This window comes from Poeciliopsis prolifica, unplaced genomic scaffold (assembly GCF_027474105.1).
Source record: "Poeciliopsis prolifica strain line A6 unplaced genomic scaffold, Auburn_PproV2 SCAFFOLD027, whole genome shotgun sequence".
NCBI lineage: Eukaryota > Metazoa > Chordata > Actinopteri > Cyprinodontiformes > Poeciliidae > Poeciliopsis > Poeciliopsis prolifica.
In genome coordinates this window covers 927,255-940,097 of record NW_026562402.1, presented here as the reverse complement: position 1 = coordinate 940,097, position 12,843 = coordinate 927,255, and the positions used below count along the sequence as shown (strand labels likewise).

General features: G+C 39.5%; 1 protein-coding gene across 4 annotated transcripts in view; it reads right to left on the bottom strand.

Annotated features, from left to right (window-relative positions):
* Positions 1–12,843, bottom strand: part of hdac7a (histone deacetylase 7a) — a 72,883-nt gene that overhangs the window by 18,470 nt on the left and 41,570 nt on the right. For 3 of the 4 annotated variants that reach the window (XM_055048272.1, XM_055048270.1, XM_055048268.1), the window contains 9 exons: positions 7,545–7,708; positions 7,175–7,265; positions 6,378–6,498; positions 5,578–5,678; positions 4,848–4,970; positions 4,591–4,700; positions 3,075–3,176; positions 1,626–1,791; positions 15–223 (listed from right to left, as the gene is read on the bottom strand). In XM_055048272.1, the coding sequence (XP_054904247.1) occupies positions 15–223; positions 1,626–1,791; positions 3,075–3,176; positions 4,591–4,700; positions 4,848–4,970; positions 5,578–5,678; positions 6,378–6,498; positions 7,175–7,265; positions 7,545–7,664 (1,143 nt within the window). In that variant the 5' untranslated portion in view covers positions 7,665–7,708. The remainder of the gene's footprint in view (positions 1–14; positions 224–1,625; positions 1,792–3,074; positions 3,177–4,590; positions 4,701–4,847; positions 4,971–5,577; positions 5,679–6,377; positions 6,499–7,174; positions 7,266–7,544; positions 7,709–12,843) is intronic. The other variant, XM_055048269.1, reaches the window with a different exon arrangement.

Genomic DNA, 12,843 nt, shown 5'->3' with positions numbered 1-12,843 from the left:
GAACGTGTCTGTACCTTTCCCAGGTGCGTCTGCTGCTTGAGCCTCTCCAGCAACTGCGCGTTGTGCTGCTGCTGGAGGAGATGGTTATGGAGGGCCCGCGGGCTCTGGGGAAGGGGTTCTGAGCGGGTTCTGCTCAGTGGCTTGTGGGCCTGCACGCCCCCTGGAGACAGCCGGTCTAACTGCGGTGCAAACTGCAAAGGGACGGGGTCGAGGCCCGGCACTGCTGAGAGGGAAGTAGAGAGAGGAAAATGACAAATTTATGCAATATGGATCAGATTAGCACATATATGTGGAAAACTGCACTTACAGAACCAGATTACTTTATGAATTTTACAGCATATAATTTGACAACCTATTAATTTAGTTTAAAGGATTTTAGGATGGGTGTATTAATACAGCTGTACGTAGGAGAAACATTACAAAAGTAATCAGTTGGTGGTGCTCTAACTTGTCAGAAAGTGAAACTTTGTGTAACAGTCTATTTACAAATCATAGATGCACAAGTTAAAAATGGAACTAGAAGTGATAATAAAATAGCTCATTTATTATGCGACTTCTGCATTTGAGATTGCAAAGCTTTGCAGCTTGAGATGCGTTTGAGGAAGTTTATTAAATAAAGATAGAGGCTAATATTTAGCAGCCCGGGGACTGATGTGTAAAATAAAAATGATCTCTTATTTTAGAAACCTGGCTTCACATTAAAAATGCATAAAAGATTAATATTTATCCCAGAGTTAAAGTGCTGCAGATGTACTGCTGATCTGCATGTCAGGATACAGGAGCAGCTGCTCAGCTCAGAAACTAAAGTATTGGAGAAAAAGAAAGTCTGAACAGGAAGACAGGAAGAGAACAGCAGCATGGAGGGGCATCTTGAAGGTCATTGAGTCCCCATGATAACTATTAGATGACAGCTATATGCTGAGAAGTTGTTTGACAAAGAATAGAGAAAAAGTGCAAACTATTTTGCATGTAAATCTTTCCTCATTTTGTACCTTTACCTATCCTGTTCACTTTAATGTAATAAATAGTAATGTTCACTATGAAATTATGGTGGATGATTCTACAGCAGGTTTATTTGGAGGAACAGGAAGCAAAGAAGGACAGACTTAGAGAAGGAGGGAAGGAAGTAAGAAAGAGAGAGAAAGAAAATGAAAGGCAGAAAGAAAGAAGGAGGAGCAGAAACGTAATGGAGGTAGAACAATAAAAGCAAAGAAAGAACGAAGGAAGGAAGAACAGCAGGAAAGAAGGACATGAGGGATGAAAAAACAGAAAAGGAAGACAACAAACAAGTATGGAGTAAGGATAACTAATAAACATGTTTCTTTCTTCATAATGATCCAACCCAGGAATATGAAACTCTGTGAAACTCTATAATTTTACAGGAACTTGTTACAACTGAAGACATAAACACTGAGGCGAACAAAAACAAGATAAGTGATGAAAGCATCAAATGGCCGCAGAGAAAATGTGACGCTGTTCTGTTATGAGTCATGAACATGAACCCTAAAAACAACAGGACATTTTAAATGAACTCTTACAGTAACTAGCTTTTAAGGAATCTACACATCTTTACCAGAGGTGTCAACGAATTGATGTGTGTGAGTGCGTGTGTGTGTGTGTCTCACCACCAAGAGTATGCATGAGTCCGGAAGGCTCCAGGATGATGACAGGGAGGTGAGGGTTCATCTGGCCCGCCTGGTCGTCTCTGCTGAGCGGCAGGAAGACAGGCGAGCTCCCGGCAGCGACCACAGGAATACGGCTGACCTTCAGGGAGGAGAGCTCCACCTCCGCCTGAAACACAGACCGGAAACCTGGAGGTCAGCACCGCCTGGAGCTGCAGGTAAAAACTGACTAGAACATAAAGCATGCAACAATGAGCTGATTAAAAAAAATTGTTTTAAAGTTTAAGAACATCAACAACGCTCCCGTCAACCCGTCGACTTCCCTTTTCAATTAGAAAAACTAAGTTTTACATGTATTTATGAACTACAATGAGGTTTTCAATGACAGTTTAAGGACGGGCTTTACTGCTGCACAGCCAACGCACATTAACACAACATCTTGCACACTTATTAACATCCCAGATGTTAGAAAATCATTCAGCTATGAATGTTGTAAAAAATTAGAGTTATGTTTTTACAAAATCACCTGAGCTGCAAAACCTGTAGTAAGTTGGAAAATACAGAGAGGGTAAACTCTGACTATATTTAAGCCATATGTTTTGAATTATCTTGTTAAAAATCATGAGCAGAGGGCACCAAAACAAATCTTCATATATTTTTGTTTCAAAGTCTCTTTGGAACCCTGGGTATACATAAAGCTGAATTATGAACATTTAATAAAAAAACATGTTTTTTTGTTGTTGTTTGTTTTACACATTTGTTAAAACTATCACCATGTTGTGATAGTATAAGACAGATAATCTATAAAAGTTGGAGCTCTCCCAGAAATAAACCGCGAGGTCAAAAACAACCAATTAGAGATTGGAGGAGGGTCTTTGTGATGCAAATCATGGTTGTGTTCACATGATCCCCCTTGATCGCTGCTATGCTCTGCAACACTTCAGCTCGTTCACCACACAGGAGCCCGTGCTAATGGCCTTGATGTCAGCAGATGAATGCTAAATGGTTTCCCACCATTAGCACATGTTGCAGCATACATAAGACTGATTGACAGCAGTAACACCCTCCTCCTCGCTCTGATTGGTTGTTACTGATTTCGAGAGGTGCATTTCTACCAATGACATTAACTAATACTGTTATGACGCAGGTTTAACAAATATGTGAAGTACATGTTGTTTATAAAAGTTACATCTGAAGCTATAAACCATTTTCCAAGGAGGACTGGTAGAAAAACAAGCCCATAGAACTATGGATCCGCCACTGTACTTTCCCACACATCCATCCTTTTCGATCTCCAGCTTATGTGTGAAAGGTCCTGTTAGAGTAGGCATACCTGGACTTATCACAATAATTTGTGGTACTGTTATGGTTACAATAAATGTGATAATAACGATTTAAATGATAAAAGGAGGTAATCTGAATAAAGGCTACATGAACCAAACATGTGCTTACCCTGGGGTTGACTGGCAGTCCCAGTGTGATGGTGGGCAGAGTGGATGGATTCTGGATGGTGAAGTTAGACAAGGTCCCGTCTCTGAGCAGCAACTTCTGAGCCTGCCAACACCAAACAGGTACTGCTAAAGTAAACTTCTTTTTAACGTGATTAATATTCAGCATTTACTTTATTTTTTATCTCTTCACAAGCCGGACAGTTTGTCTGAACAATATCTCCAGAATTGTTCAGTAGTTAGTATTCAGTAGTCTGAGGACTGGCAATGCAGTCTGATGAAAACCTTCGTCTCTGATTTAACCGACCCGACACCCGACACGGCAGCCCACCATGAGTCAAACAGCGAGGCAGGTGTAACCGAGGCCCACTTTCCGTGATTAAATGAATTATGTGCAACCAGCTGACAAACAGGCTCCCGTGTCGCTGCTTTAAACATGTCATTACTCGAAGTCCTGACAAAGTTAATGTTTGCAGAGCAGCTTCTCACATCAATCAAAGCGTGTTTTCTTTTTTTTTTTTTGTTTTTGGCTTTGACACTTAAAAATGAGCCTGTGTGAAGATTCAAGATCAGAGATGTTCAAACTTTTGGTAACATTGACCAAAATCCTCAACAAGACAGTAATTGTGGACCCAAAACCTCCAACATTTTTTAAAAATTAAATTCACAAAGTAATAAATTTTTTGAAACAGTAAATCCATCCATCCATTTTCCGATCACCCTTCTCCCTAACGGGGTCGGGAGGTGCTGGTGCCGATCTCCAGCTGCGTTCCGGGCGAGAGGCGGGGTTCACCCTGGACAGGTCGCCAGTCTGTCACAGTTTAAACAGTAAACCTAGCATAAAATAAATGAATAAACAAATAAAAAATATTTTTATAGGAAAGGATGTAAAAAGATTTGTAAAGATGTGTATGTCCCAGACTTCCTATTTTTCTTATTTATAAAAATAAAAGGCTGCCACATTCAACATTTATTTTGGAATCAACTGGAAAAAACTGAAAAATATTATGTCCATTTTCAGCAATAAAAACAGAAATTAGATCACTCTTTTTTTAAAACTGTATTCAGCTGAGTTGTAAGTATTACAATTAAAAGCAGATTTGGGTGCACTAAGGTCTGCTCCAGTGTCTCCAGGTCATATTTCCCATGAAATTAAAGGGGAAAATAAGAAGCTTGATTATTAAAAGATGAATACTTTTAATAAAATGTTGTATATGACATTTTTTGTGATAAGATTTTAATTAGTGGGTCATAGTTGTATTCTAATTTTAAAAAAGTCTTCATCTTCATTGACCCATCAACCCTAATAACTCCCAAGCAGCAATTTGGACAGCTTTGTTCCATAAAGGCTAATGAAGTCATCTTCATATTTTAGTTTTTCTTCTTCTTCTATCAGCAACTTAAAATATTGGCATATCTTTGAATCACTTTCCTATGAAATCTGTCAAAACCCTAAAGAAGCAGCAGCTCGGTGTAAATAATTGGGAATGTTGGATTTTTTAAATAAACTTTTCGCTAACCTCATGCAGAGGCCCGCCTGCAGAGGGCAGCAGTCCATTCTCATTGGGTAGACTGTCATTAGGAGAACTACAGCCAGAGACCGGAGTGCTGCTGCTGCTGGGGGAAGAATCTGGGGAAACACACACAAGCACACAACAGCTGAGTTGGAGATCTGGTTATCAGTTATAAAATAAACAAATCTTCATCAAAGTCGCAGATTAGAGCAGTAATGTGGCATGATGCGCTCCCTCTGCTGTTTTGCCTGTGTGGGGTTTACCCAGCACGTCCGACGCTCGGTGCTTGATGGTGGGCGGGGCGCTTTCCTTGCGGGTGAGCGGACTCTTTCGTGTTTTCAGGTGGTTCTTCAGCTTGTGCTTCACCTTCAGGTTGGGCTCTGACGCTGACAAATTGGACATGTGGAAGTCATTAAAGTTGTGTATCGTATGTAACTTTTACAAAAATATGCTTTTACCATATTTTTTAAAACTGCCTCCATGTCGTAATAGAATGGAATCATACAGATAATCTGTCAAAAATATCAAGCTTCTTCACCTTCCTGTGCTACTATTGCTATCTGGAGAAATGCTGATTAAAAAAAAATAAGAGTCAGGACGAGGATCTTTGCACTGTCAATCAATCTTGTGAACGCACTGCTAAATGTGCTGAAGAAAATGACTGACAGTGGATAAACGGAAAATCATTTATCCACTGCCATCTGTGCCTATGCTCTATTTTTTTCAGTGAGAATTTTAATCTGCTCTGAAATAGCAAAGAAAGTTTTATTTTCAAATCTATGTTGTTAAAATTGTACCACTTTCTCTAGAGGTTAGAAATTTATAATTAAGTATTTGATTAATCTGACTTTATTGCTGCTGAACTCTATATCTCTGCATTTTTTTATTGAGGAAATAACTTTATCCTATTTCACTTCATAATCTCATACATCCAATGAAACAGAAAGGTTTCATTGGTTATTTAGAACATGGGGCATGTAGCTGGTGTGTTACCTGCTCTGCGCAGCGGCGTCCCCTCCAGGCCGTCAGATGGAGGTTGTGGTGGAGATGAGACCAGAGGCTGGGTGGGGACGTTGGGGTCTGGACCAAGCTTTCTGAAAGAACACAGCACAGAAGAATGCACACAATTACAACCGTAATGAACGACATCATATTCAAGTAATGAATACTTAACCAGAGATCAATTTGTAAAAAATATATGATGTATATATGTGTGATATAATCATAATATATTATGTATAAATATATTTTGAAAAAATACATTATGTATTATGCATAACATATGTGTATAGTTGAACAACCAGCTGGTGTTTTATGAACATTTTTGCTGTCGTCATCTTGTTGACTAGCGTTAGAGCCACTGTAATTTGCCAACAGCTGATGTTCAGTGGAAAAAATGAATTTCCCAAAAAGCTCTTCAATAGATTCATAAACACAAAAACGTAGGACATTTTATCTGAAATGTTTGTATGTTTTATCTTTCAAAGTTTATAATTTAGTTCTGGTTAGTTGTAGTTTTTCCCCTTTGTTTTACCATTTTTATTTATTTCAGTTGACAAAAATATTTTCTCAATTTCAGTGTTTGTTATTTCTTTCGTGTTATTTAACAACCTCTGGACCAATTATTTTTATAATTTTATTAATGTGTTAACACGGAACTGAAAGCCTGTAGTTTTCTTTTTATACCAACTCTATGTTAGAACTATTTCAGGATTAAAGATTTTTTTCGTGGCAGAGATGAGTCGGTGAGAACGAATGCAGCACGATAAATAAGTTGAGACTCATTTCGTCACCTGTAGGGTACAGAATGTGCATTCAAGGCGTTTGAGTTTGTTCTTTCAAGCGCCGCCTGTTTCTGCTTCTTGAGAATCACCTCCTGGAGTTTCTGTTTCACCGCTGAACTCGCCACAGCGCCTGCAGATCGACAACAGCAACCAGTTAGACACACACACATGCGCGCACATGCACACACACACACACACACACACACACAAAACAACATAAAGATGGAAGAATTACAGCATAAAGTAAGCAGTCCAATCCACATGACTCATGTTAGTGTTTTATGTCAGAACGTAATTAGTCACATCAAGAAAAAGTGTTAAAAAAACAATGTTTTCAGCCAACAAAAGGACACTTTTCATACGTGTCAGACTTTTCTGTGAGTGTGTTTGCTGTCAGTTGGGTGTGTTTTCGTTGTGAAAGCAGATGTGTGCACACACAGGTGACAGCAGGTGCTCGGAGCGATCTAGTCAATATTGACCCAGTGACTTTATGCGCCCAGACCCAACTCTATATTTAACTCCCCTGGTGTAGCTCCACTTGTCAGGTTATATTTAGCTGTTGTTTCAAAGCAAACAGCTCTGAGAAGTGAAGTGACGCAGTTCAGTCACTATTCAAAGCCACAGATCTCCTGTGGGGACTTTCCTCTACGGCCACGATTAGCACTCTGAGAAATGCTTATTTTTAAAGATCAGATGAAGAACGGCAGTTTGGAACCTTAATTTAAGCTTGCAGAAACATGTCATTAAAGCAAAGGGTTTAGAGCGAGACAGAGTGTGTGCGTGTGTGCATGCGTTTACAGACTTACTTTGCTGGCTTCTGTCTTTGTGCATTAGCTGTTGCAGTTCCTGATGTTTCTCCTGGTGCTCCTGCTCCCGTCTCCTCTGCTCCATATTAAACTGCAGTCAAAAACACAGACGGATATTGGACAAGAATGATGGGATGAAGAATAAGGTTGGGTTGTTACCTTGAGGAAGTTTGTCTATCTATGCTTTTCAGAGTTACAACACAATTTTTAATTTTAAAATTCCATACTTTCCTTTTTTCCCCCAAAGTTCAATCAATGGATGGATGGATGAATGGATGGATGACAAATATTTTTTCATTTCTGTTTTTCTGTTTTAATTTCACGCTGCCCTTGATTGGTCAGGAACTTTTGGCATTGCAGTGATCTTTACCCTGATTTGCTGATGCAGCTGCTGCTGCTGGGAGAATGCGCTGCGGCCTTGTGGGGAGAAGGGTGTGAGGAGCAGTGGCTGGTGCAGCGGGGTCCCCCGCTCTCCCACCCGGAGGTCCATGGGAGGGAACACGGTGCAGGACGCTGACAGAGCGCTGGAAAAACCTGGAAGAGACGGACAACAGAAAGAGCATGTCAATAATCCTCCTCACTAACAACATCCAACACATAGAAGAAGGTTCTGATAAAAAGAAGCATTATAGACATATCAGAGAAGTAGTAATAGAAAGCAGTGTTTTATGTAATTTTTAGGTAAAATTGGATTCAATAGTGTTCCAATGGAAAGTCAGAAAACAAGAGGAATCTGCCATTTGTTCTGCTTCGAGACCAGGCTAACTAGCATTAGAATTCCAAACCAATAATGACAAATTCTCTAGATTCCATTTGAACGTTCTAATAAAATTGTGTGCCAGTTATTGTTTCAGATACAAATGATCAGAAGTTGGTGCCTGTGACTATTGCAATGTGTTACATGTGTGGCAGCCATGTTGGATTTGAACTTTGATGTAAATTTCCCACTTCATAACTCTGGTCTTTATTATATATAAACTGAATGTTCTGCAGTCTAAGACTTGGAAAGAGTAAATACTTTTAAACTCTAAATTATTTGTTGAAATTAAATATTTTGAAAATTTAGACATCAAAATATGTTAGCATTTGGGGCTTTTAAACAAAACCATGAGAGAAAACTTGATAAAAATTGAGATATGTCCAAAACAAACACAAAAACTTCAGCTTTGTGGTTTCATTTTCCCTTTTCAGTGAACAAATAGAATTAAGAAGGATAATTGACAAGTTTTTACCTGGGAATCCCTTATCTTCCTACATCAGTCACACAAACTTGCAGTTGGCATTGTTCCCAGAGGAATAGCCTGCAGATAATTTGGTTCCAGATCGACAACAAGCAAACCGCTTCATGATAACTATTTAAACATGAGATCTAGTCACTGCAGCAGTAATAAAAAGGCCTCGACAGATTCAAATAAAAATGTGTTGCACAAATTAGCAACAATGCAGAAGATATGGGCCATGCACTTTTTAATGTGTCATAGTTACAGTTGCTTTATGGTGCAACACTCAGTAATAGACTTCCTCTTAATAGCCGCTGAAAACCTATTTTGTAAAGTTTACTGACAACAGCTGTTAAAGTTCCTTATAGCTACAGTAATACAGAATTAAAGTGAAAACTTACATCCACTGCTAAAACACAGAATCTGAAGTATTTTTGTCTAGTTTCTAGTGTAAATATCTTGTACTTAAAATCAGACAAAACTAAACTACAAGGAAGGAACTTTTCAGCAAGACATGGGAGCTTGTTTCAAGTAAATTATTTCATAATATTTATTAAAAAGTAGTAGTTCCTCATGCAGATTATTTCACTTATCATTTTGAGTGAAACAATTTGCCAGTGGAGCTACAATTTTTTATCAATATTAAAGACGTGTTGACTTAAAACAAGCTACTATATTTGGCTGGACTTATGAGCTAGTTTTCTCTTATTTCAAGTGTACTAAGATGTTTACACTTGAAAGTAGACAAAAATACTTGTTATATATGTAAATATATGTTTTTGCATTTCAATAAGCTGAGTGTGGTTGCTGCACTCTGCACATTTCCATGCCCTTTGCATGCAGTCGGGGTTATTTGCATAGCATGGCTGAGTCACTGGGAAATATCTCCTCAACCGGCGCTAAATGCAGGATCAAGGAAGGAAAGAGCTTGGGAAAAGGCAGAGTGGGAGGTGAGGGAAGGCAGTTTCTGTCCATGACACACAGCGATGTTCCCGATGCACAGAAGAAAAAAAAGTGACTCAGATCAGGAGCAGCTGTAAACACCGTCACATAAGTTGCACCAGGAGCGAATAAGAATAAACACATGCAAGCAACACTCATTCCTCCATCTACACACTATTTCACACCACTTCCATCATTTTTACATTCACTTGAATGACACTTGATTGTGAGCAAACCTTTGTAAACATTCCAAAAACCCACACCCCGCTCATAAACAGATGCATCTGCACATTCTCATGAGGCGCACAAACACTGAAACAGGCTGGAGCAGACACTGATTGCTCAAACCTGCCTGACGGTGAAACCAAACTTTCAAGCACACACACACACACAGACGCACACGCACTTTGACAATTATTAAAAATAACTTCATCTGACATCATTTCACTGCTTCTGGAGAAGTAAATGTCACTCATAACGAGGTCTGGTCTGCTGCCAGTAGGCGCAGCGGAAATACAGTGAAATGAAAGCAACTGTCTCAAAATCGCTGTTTGGGTTGATCTATTGCATGCATAGTGTGTGTGAGTGTGTGTGAATGATTGCATGCAGGTCAGTGCTCCTCCATATTAGGAAGTACAAACACAGCCCGGATGCAGACTCCGGCTGGAATGACAGACGTCTCATGGCAAGAGACGCACATTCACACCATCGCAGAGCGCAGGGAGCATTTGCTTTTCTCCAATGACATCCAGAAATAATAAAGTTATTATTCTCAGAGAGTAATAACTGAGTATATTCTCTCTCTTACATGTCCTCTCTCAGAGAGAGAACATGCTTATAAAAGGAAATGGAAGAATGAAACAGTGAGTCTGTTTCTGCTTCTTGCTCCCCCGTCCTGAAATGCGGGGAAACCGCAGAAGCACACGGTGATGTCGCCACAGATTCTCTGAAACACAAATGAATCTGATAACTAAGCATTTCTAATTGGATTAGTTCTGTCAATTGATTTCAAAATTTCATCAGATTAATCACACTGTAGTGCTATGAGTAATCAGCATGAACTAACTTTGTAAGCTTGAGCCAAGCCCAACCTTCCATTGCACTCCAACCAATTAATACACAATTATCTGCTTTTAATGTTTTTTGTTGCAGAAAGCAGGTTATTCTGTCTCCAAGCACTCGACAGCAATTAAGGGAAACTTGCAAACAACTTAGAAAACTTATTCAGGGGATAAATGCCAGATAACATACATTTTATTTTCTCTTGTACTCGGGTGCCCCGCCCCTTTCTGATGCCACCCTGGCGTCAAAATATGGGCTACATGGCAAATACCCATCTAGCTCCTACCTGTAGACGTGCTACATCGCAACAAGTTGGAAAATGTTAAACTTGTGATTATGTCTGCTATCATGGAAAAACTTTCACGCTGCTGTGAACTAGGAAACTCTCTGTAGGACAGAGGATGTTAGTCATAACAGGTTGTTCAATTAATCTGCATTATGTAATAAACAGGTGTTCACAATTTCAGATCAACTGTATGTTTCAATGCATTAATGTTGACAGCCATAACTTAAGATATGACATCCAATGTGACTAAATGATGGAGATTTTTACTGATTAGCCTTTCATTTGAAAGCCTCATTTCTCATTTCCCACAAACAGAATGCATCTCAACTGAACTTTTAAACTTTTCAATAGCTGGGTTTGGATTAGCTCAAACTTTTTGAAATGACAGAACTGAGGAAAATCTTTTTGACTCTTTGGCTGATGAATGACTTGACCCATGATTAACTCTGGTCCTGCAGATGGACTAAAGGTTTTGTATGAAAATACAGTTTGAGTTCCCATGTCAGCAACATGACCCTTCGCTCACAGACTGGCTGTAAACTCCTGGATCCACATGACCTCTCTCTGCAGTCTTTCTCCAAGCAACTCATACTGCAGGAGTATATGATGTTTCTGCTCAGAATCACAACTTCACTGTTTTGTCTTGTGTGGAGTTCACCGGATAAAAAAAACTTAGGTCAATATCAATAATCATTGATAATTATTGATTATGTCAGACTGGCGACTAGTCTGGGGTTTACCCTGCCTCTCACCCAAAACGTTTGCTGGAGATAGGCACCAGCAGGGACAAGGATGTACAGAAAATGGATGGATGGATGGATGGATGGATGGATGGATGGATGGATGGATGGATGGATGGATGGATGGATGGATGGATGGATGGATGGATGGATGGATGGATGGACGGACGGACGGACGGATGGACGGATGGACGGATGGACGGACAGACGGACGGACGGATGGACGGACGGATGGATGGATGGACGGCAGACGGACGGATGGATATGTTTGCTGCCAAACTGGTGTTATGACTTTCCTGTTTTTCATATTTAAGGAGCTATGAGGGAAAGTTATGACAAAACATAAAACTGCTGCTGTGCAAGTTACTCAGTAGGTTGTTGCTGGGTAATCAAAGATTGAGTGAGTTAATTGACATCACCATCCTAGATTGGCTTCCAGAATGTTGTGTGGTTATGTACTGAGTTCAGCTAATATTCTACGTATTGAACATACTGAATGTTCTATCAGACATACCTATTGATATTGATCACATGAAAATATTGTTGTCTAGACTTATTTGCTGTTTATTTTTTCAAAAGCAAACTCCTGCCAAAAGACATGCTGGAATAACACAGAGAAACTCTGAACAAGAAAAAAGTATCTGACTTTAAACACACTTAAATTGATCAAATATTTGATCAGGATGATTTTCTTTTAATGAAAGAATTTATTTTACTTAAGTCATTTTAACAATATAATTTGAGTTCAGTTTTTCTTTAATTGTACATTATTTTACAGCTTTAAAATACCCAACATGGTGCTGGAAGAATAGGGGGGGAATGTGGACCTGACACATTCACTCCTGGTAATCTCACTATCACGTTATTTTATTTCTATTGTCAGAAGAACAAACAGAGGATTTGGTGAATGCAAACAGAACATAATGCAACATAAGGCTCTGAACTCCAAAGCTCCAGTTGAATCGACAGAGACACACACATAAAGAAGCAACAAAAGCTACAAAAACAGTTTGTGAGTGTGACAATGCATGATATTATGGAAATCGCGATGGCAGCAGTGAAGACACCATTTGCCTGGTAGTACAGAACCGTTGGGAATGTGCTGATTTGTTGGGCAGATTAGGCGAGTGTTTTCCAGACGGGCCAAATGAAACACAGGTGTGTTTGTCTGAGATAGTCGCTCCCACACGGTTGTAAAGGTAATGCCTCTCCTTTGATTCCTCCCAGCTGTTTGTACTTTATTTTAAGCGAGTGTACAGTTTAATCGGGACTGGTTCTACAGGTCGGGTCAGAGCGTGCACAAGTCGCTCTTTCTGTCTCATTGGATTATTTTGTTCTCAGAGAGTGGGAAGGTGTTGCCGTATGAGGCAGATGACAGGTGACAGAAGACATGTATTTTTCTAAGTTTTGTTGAAAGAA